Source organism: Pezoporus flaviventris, unplaced genomic scaffold (genome assembly GCF_033815535.1).
Source record: "Pezoporus flaviventris isolate CSIRO_AGI_PZ_B2104156 unplaced genomic scaffold, CSIRO_AGI_Pfla_v1 ptg000001l, whole genome shotgun sequence".
Classification (NCBI taxonomy): Eukaryota; Metazoa; Chordata; class Aves; order Psittaciformes; family Psittacidae; genus Pezoporus; species Pezoporus flaviventris.
The window spans coordinates 16052240-16060136 of NW_026892549.1; the positions used below are offsets into that span (position 1 = coordinate 16052240).

At 48.0% G+C, this 7897-nt stretch overlaps 1 protein-coding gene across 4 annotated transcripts in view; it reads right to left on the bottom strand.

Annotated features, from left to right (window-relative positions):
* Positions 1–6080, bottom strand: part of CACNB4 (calcium voltage-gated channel auxiliary subunit beta 4) — a 119129-nt gene extending 113049 nt beyond the window's left edge. For all 4 annotated transcript variants that reach the window (XR_009741976.1, XR_009741977.1, XM_061446077.1 and 1 more), the window contains exons 1-2: positions 5964–6080; positions 5766–5849 (exon numbers count right to left, since the gene is read on the bottom strand). Coding sequence is in view for 2 of the 4 variants with exons in the window: in XM_061446077.1 (XP_061302061.1) it covers positions 5766–5849; positions 5964–5972 (93 nt within the window). In the remaining 2 variants the exon portion in view is untranslated. The remainder of the gene's footprint in view (positions 1–5765; positions 5850–5963) is intronic.
* Positions 6081–7897: the final 1817 nt, after the last annotated feature.

Here is a 7897-nt window from a genome sequence, read left to right on the forward strand (position 1 = left end):
TTATTCACCTGTCAAATGCTTTAACAGTTTCTAAACGCTGTATAGAGAAAAATAATGATTGAGTCCTGTGGCTAAGGAATAATCATAGTCTATGGCAGTAAATTATATTTTAGAAATTAATGACTCATCATAGAATTGAGCTCATCTGGTAAATTACTAAAATTCTAATCTGCTCCTTTGCTGTATGTATTTTATCAATCTAATCAGCATTTGATTTTGAGAAATGCCTGGTTCATTGCATACCCACATTGGAATGGACCACACTACTCAGCATCATTCACCTCCTCCTGTGTACCAGAAAACCTGTATTATGGAAAACCAAAGTTTCAAAAGTCATCAACTGAGGTCTCATCTCATTCTGAGGAAAATAATTTTAAGACCAAAAAAAAAAAAAAAAAAAACAGAAAAAGCAGAATGGAAGGAAGAAATCAAGAAATCAAATGCACATTAGAAAGATTGTTAAGAAACGATCACTGAAGCTGCCTATGGACATCACTGGTGAGGAAAGACCAAATGTCAATTCCCCTTAATTCAGACAGTTACTTTACAGGACAGCCAGCAAAAGTATCAGCTACAAAACTCAAACCTGTACTCAAAGCCATGGATTGCTCTTGAAAATACTGGTGCACATCACTAAGCCAACATCTGCCAAAGCCAGTGAGCAGCCTTGTGTGCTTTGCACCTGCAAAGGCACACCTGAGATGGCAACTGGGTGGTTCTATGTCACATGTGCCAATGGAAAGGCTTTCAGGCTTTATAAAACATAAATGAAACTTAGACACCCTTAAAGCTTCCCAAATCTGATTTACAGCCACTTTTGCTTGACTAAACAAGAAGATATCTGAACGCAGATGCCAACATGCAGCTTGCTAAACCGCTTGGTCTTGCAGAAAGAACACTGCAGTCCCATCTCCACACATACACAAAAGCTCTGAAAACAAGGCAATAAACACTTTTGAAGGAGTTGCCTCCTTTTGTCAGAATGTCAGTAGCTGTTAAAAATGCTGTTACAGCTTGAGAGCTGTTCTAATAACAGAAAATGTTTTTTTTTCTTTTCCACTCAATGTCACAGAGGAAAAATGATACTTAAAAGGGGGAAGCACAAGCATTGCTAGAGATGCAACACGAGGTGTAACTATGTCTTAGCAGAAAATTGATTTTAACTTCAACTATTTCTAAGTAAAAGCAGCAGAAAAATCCAAAAATAAACTGCGTATCTCAATATAATTTTATATGAAGTTAAACAAACTTTGACTGAACAGGTATACCCAGTTGTTTCACTTGAAGTCTCTGGCATGAGCTGGAATGAAGTTCCACTGATTACCATGAGTGTTTTAAGATTTTATTACAAGGCCCTGATGCTATCAAAAAGCACATAATTCCATTTCACTTCAATCATGTAAGTTATGGTAACGCTACCCAGCGAGGCAATCCAGCACAAGCAGAAAAGTAACAGCCCCATTAGGGAACAGACCAAACCCTCAGTCCAAGACCCAACCACAGTTTTGGTTATGTCTTCAGAAGTGCAGCTACTTGACACCTATTCAAGAAAGGCCACCTCACAGACTCACAGAATCAGCTAGGTTGGAAAAGACCTTTAAGATCATCAAGTCCAACCATTACCTCAGGACTGCCAAGACCACCACAAAACCATGCCACTGAGGACCCCATCTACACAGTTTTGAACGCTTCCAAGGATGGTCATTCCACCTTTCCCTGGAGAGCCTGTTCCAACACCTGATCACCCTTTCTGAAGTAATTTTTCCTAATGTCCAACCTAAACCTCCCCTGCTGCTGCTTGAGGCTGTTATCTCTTGTCCTGTCACCTGTTACTTGGGAGAAGAGACCTTCTTTAAACGAGGAAGGGCATGGTAAGGAAAGACCTAAAATAAGGAGACATTCAATTGGACCTGTACTAAGGGCTGCAGTTTGGACAACAAGATGTGAAATGTATAAACGAGCATGGCCATGGGGAGACACCCAGCTGAGGAGTAGCAAGGAGGAAGAGCAATGGAGCCTGAGCCTCCACCTCTGGCAGCACAGGACCCCTACTCAGACCTTTGTCAACCCACCTCCAAGTGTAAATGTCCCTATCTCAGATGCTGACCTTCCCCTGGGGCTCCCCAGTACTATTATGTAGATGGAGACATGTACCATGTGTTATTTTCCCTCCCCAGATTGTATTAGCACATGCATAAAAAGGCTTTAATGACTTCTGGCACACACACCCACATATCTGGAGTTGGTCCCACTAACTCACCTGGGATCACCCACAGTAAAGAGTGGCCACTGCAGGCTTTCTTTTGACAAGAAATGATGCTCTAAGACAACCTTTGGGTGACTGTTCCTCACAGGTCACTTCACTTTTATCAGGAAAATAAATTCCATTAAAAATCAGAGGTAATAAAACTGATACCACCAGAAGTCAAAGGGAAAAAACAAACTGCATATACTCACTAGTCACACCACGTCAAAATAAGCGGTGGAAACACAAAAACATTCCAGGAAAAAGCAATAATGAATTACTATGACAGCATCTTGTAAAATTATAAGCATATGTTTTCAGCTGACCTACTTGTCTTATAATTGACTTCTGTCCCTTAAGGGGTTTCTTAAATATAATTGAGCAGCACCTGCCATGTCAGAGGAACAGTTTTGTACATCCATGCCTTGCTCAAATACTGTACTTAACAGCTTCAGCACCAGGGTTACTCACTGCTTTGGCTGTGCCACTGGAGATAGAGGTGCCGATCCAACAACCAAGAACCTCCTGCACCCCTGGTTATCCTGGGACATGAGTGATCATACTTGCTGAGCAGGCCTTCTTTTTTATACCAGCCCATTGACTTTCAGCACATACTGACCTATTCCCACTTGTACATCACTCTATCCATGTCTTTCAGTGCAGCGTTTCCCACAGCAAAAGGCAATTACGGGCAATTCCCACACTGGCAATGCTGGAACTGGTAGCTCTGCCTGTGCTGACACACATGTGGGACTCTGCCATGGACTGTCTCTGCTCATCACCATGCCATGTGACAAAAATGTGAATTCAAAAGCTCATCCATACATGATTCCCTTACTAAATTAGACTGACCAACAGACTGAAACCAAACATTAAGTGCAATTTAATGAAAAGTCAAAAGTAAAGAGTTCAAACCTGTGCCTCTCCTGACACAAAAGGAAACCAATGATTAAATTTCCATTGGTATTTTGGACTTGGGCAAGAAGATGGTGCACACCTCTGAATGCATCAGAGATCTGCAAAAGATTTAAAGCCTTTTGGGACATTCATTGCAAATCTTAATGACATAATTTATATGTTTTTAAAGCTGTACCTACAGCGACAGCAATGTTCCTTCAAGTTAATCCCTGCTTTTAGGACTTCTTTTTTTCCACTTATGCTTCTAAAGCTTTATTGCTATTAGGGAAAACTTCATAGGGGAGTAGACGACAGCAACACTCGACAGTTGGCACTACTCTGCATCCATGGAGCCCAGTTCTCCAAGAAAATCTCTTTCTCCAAGAAAAACCACTAACCACAAAGGCTGAGAAAACTCTCTCATTCTAGTACCAAAGGAGCAGCAGAAACACCATTGTGCAAAGGAAGTGTTCTCCTGAGAAGCTGAATCACACATGGTGAGGAGTATCGCATGAAGTCCAAGTGAAGGATCAGCGAGACCCTCACCCCAGCATGTCTCCAGCTCAGCCCCACCATGGTCTCACCCAGCAAGGGCTGGGGAAACAGAGTCCCAGGGCTGGCTTTGTTGCTCTGCTCACACAATTTAATAGAATCTTCTCACCAATCTCCTAACGGGAGCTACCGCACTTGCCTGTTTAAAAGGTCTTAAGGCGGTTACCTCTGAAAGTGACAAGTTTGTGTTATCCCACCCTTCTCTTGTGGGATAAGCATGTTCTGATACGAATTGATTTGTTTTGCTGTATAATGGAACATGGAACTGAAGTTACGTTGCTGTCCTAGCTTCAGCCGACACAGTATCATCCTCTGCCAGAGCAGAACAGAAAGATGCTGGCGGAGAAAGAGCCCCGATGCTGGTGCTGGTGTGGATACTCTGCTGGGCCCCTCGGCTGCCATGCAGTGTGACCCACTGGTCTGCAATCATGATGGAAGGAAAACCATCTCACTACCCAATTTTCCTATTATTATTATTTGGCAGTGCCCCACAAACTGTCACTGAAGGTAAAGAAGTCCCTTAGGAAAGTGAGACAGGAATAAAAGCAAGCTCCCCATATTCCCCCAAAAAAGACAGGACAAGTGCAGCGTTTGCACAGCACAGCATGTCCCGAGACATGAGCCAGAATAAAAGCACAAAGCGCAGGAAACGTTCTGCATACGAACGAGGTGTGTGATGGGACCGTGTACCGCAGCTGTGCCTGTGTCAGGAGCCAGGCTCTTCCCGCAAGCACTTCCGCCTGCAAGGCTTTCAAAATCCCACGTTGTGCCCTTGCTCCCTCCCTCAGACAGCCAGTGCTCTGGTGGCACCCATCACCCTCTGCCTGTCTAACCACAAGCCCTCAGTTTCCATGTGAGCACAGCACGAAAACCACCTCTTGAAACAACACTTCTGACAAGCTGAAGGATTCTCCAGGACATCTCCAAGAAGGGCCCACAGCCGCCTGCAACAATCTCCTCCCACCACCACACGGGCTAAAACTCCCTTTATATTTGTTTGTCCTTGTTTCAACCCATGGCTGAGATCACATTAAACGTCAGATTCATGCTGCGACTCTCACATGTCATTCTCCCGGTGCTGGGAACGGGGACTGCCAGCCCGGCACGGCTGCGGTTCTGCTCTGGGCTGGAGTGGTGACAAGGAGACATCACAGAGCAAAATAAAACTTCCCTGTGTTATTTATCTCTCTTTCTCGTTCCCCGGGCAGACCAACCTCGCAGCTTCCATGTCCTGAGCAAAATACGCTTCCACACGAGAGGCGTCCCCAAATTTGTCAAGGGCCCAGTTATGCTTTCCTTGCGCTTCCTTAAATTTCTACCAAAGTCACTGAGGAACCGGGGGGAGGGGGAAGTGGCTGGATACAGGCTTGTGCACCAAGACATGCTCTACCGCCTATACTTTTAAAGCAAATTCATAGTATGCACTCTAAGCAACATCTCTTAAGTGAAAAAGTGCTGCTTTGGGGAGACTCGGGATGTTAGTCTTTGTTTGCCCGAGGGACAGCTGGCAGGGCTGGAAATGGAGAAGGAAAGGGTAACGACTATTAACAGGAGGTTCATCTAGATCGCTAATGCTGCTCCTGCAGCGCCAGGGGAAGCCGGGCTGATATATAATTAGCACCAACAAGCCCGAAGCCCCAAACCGAGATGCTCTTGACACCTTTACAATCACCTTTTTCCAGAAACCCTTAAGCCGGAGGATCACTCCTCAGCTTCTGTTCTTCACGGAAAGTGTGTTTCTTGCCCTCAATGTTTTAACTAGAAAATCAGCCCAACGTGTAAACTGCAGCTTGGGAACCGAAGGCAAACACGATACGCGCATTTACCAGGATAAATCGTGCCTTCAGTCAGATATTTTAGGCCCCTCTCCTCATTCCGGAGCAATCCGGCTTTACAGTTTTAAGCCCAGCTCCGACCGGTGCCGGTCCCCGGGCGCAACGGCGACCAGCAGCGATCCCAACTTGTACGGTCCGCGGAGCCGGAGCATCACAGGGCAGCGGCGCCGAGACCCACAGGACGAGGTGGCTCCTGAAGCCAAGCCCGTTCGCCCCCCCCCCCCCCCGCCCCTTACCTGCCGCAGGATGAAGCTGGTGGAGGTGGTGCTGCCGTCGGAGCGCTTCAGCCGGCTGCGCCGCGTCGCCGTGCCCCTCGTTACCTGCCCCGGGGGAGGCCAAGACATCAAGGTCGCGTCGCCGGCACCGCGCCCGCCACCGGAGCCGCGCCCGCCCACCCCGCCCGCCCTCCCCCGCGGCCCCCGGGCTGCACCCACCGCGGCCATGGCTGCCAGGATCCGCGGCTCCCTCAGACCCGGACCCGGCCCGCGGCACCTGAGCACAGCCGGGCTGCTGCCGCCGAGCGCGGCCGCGGCGGGAAGCGCGAGGGCGGGCGCGGGGGGGCCGGGGCGGTGTCGGGGCGGGGCCGCGACACGCGTGTCCCCCCGCGCGGGCGCCGGGGCGGGGAGCAGCCGCCACACGCGAGTGCCCGCCTGGGGAAGCCCGCCCCGCAGGCGGGTTGCGGTGCAGCCGCCCGACGTGGTCCGGCTCGGCGGTGAGCGGCGGTGTCACCGCCCAGGGAGCTGGGGCCGGGGCCCCCGGCGGGGAGCACGGGTGGCTGCGCGCCGGAGCAACCGCACGCTCAGCAACACCAGTGACCCTCATGCTGCGCCCAGCTGCTCTCTGCACCGACGGCCCCTGTCACCCACCCCGGCTCTCTGCGGCCTCACAGTGAAGATGAATGGGCCCAGCTTGACCTCCTCAAGCTGAAAGTGAGCCACATCTGCCACGACCATGTAAGCCGCAGTGCAAGCCATCACTGTGTAAAGCAACACTCTAGCTATTGATCAGAATTGATTTGTATCAACTACCAGCCATGAGGACAGAGGAAAAAAATGATAAACCAGGAAATTAAGGGATTTGCTTGAAGTTAAAGAGGAAATCTGGGGAAGAATTTGAAGCAGGATGTGGATTTCCAGCTTCCCATTCCTGCACTTTACCTACAAGCACATTACACCTCCCACCACGAGTTAGAGGGGAAACATGTGCACTGAACTGACCTCACTTTTACACCAGAAAGCTGTGAACACACACACACACTCCTAATCTCCTCTGGTGACGCTCCAAAGCACAACAGTGCAACCGTTCCTGCCTCACTACAAACTGTGTACTTCTTTTTTTAATTCATTGGATGGAATTAGGCAGCCCGGTTTCTTTATCAGAGATGAATGTGGGCCATGAGTGCTGTAGTCTAAATTAAGACTATTTTAAAACGCAGTTTAATCATTAAATCCGTACTTGGAAGGGTACTTTGCTTCAGCCTTCATGTAACACAGTACCCAGCCAATTTCCCAAGTTCAGGTACTGGCCAGAACCCCACACCCCCTTGCCTCACTTCATAGAATCATAGGATCATCTGGTCCAACTATTCATGACCTAGACAAGATGGCCCAAGACCCTGTCCAGCCAAATCTTAATAGTGTCCAATGCTAAGGAGTACACCACTTCCCTGGGGAGATTGTTCTCAGCATGAAACATCAGTGAGACACAGCATTAAGGTTGAGATTCAAAAGGAAAACTAAACCAGTATTTGTCGCATAGGCTTCAGCTTCATAAGAACTGTCTAAGATTGAGGTTTACAGCCTGAAGTGACCCGAAATGAACCCACCAGGGTGAGTAACATGGCTGTAAATAAGTGCTGAAATGCAGCATAAATAAATTGTATGCCTCAGTAAAGGTCTTCGCAAGCAGGTTCTGTTGTCCAGTCACAGCAGTAGCAGAAGGTACCTTTAAAGCACAAGGATTTACTCCTTTTTGGCAGGACTCAGAATTTTCTTCAGCCTTTGTGAAAACCTACAGCAAAGCTGTAAGCAATCATGGCTCTCACTTAAGATGTAGAATACAATCAGCTTTAAAAGCACAGTGTATTTGCTTTCCTTATTGTTTCTGGTGAAGTATATTATCACTTCACATAGGATTATTACCTTCAGTTCCCCAGCAGTTAACACCCAGCATAGAGCAGTGTTTTCTTGCTAACCTGATCCCGGCTGATGGGCAAGCTATAGGCGATGGACAGAGCCCTGGTTCCCCAGCAGAAGTGCTCCTCACCAGCAGTTAACCGCAGCACAGCTGTGAAATACCAGTCCTTCCAGAGCAGTGTGAGGGAACACACCGAGCTGGAGGTAGCTGGGCTGGCAGCCGAGCCTGCAGT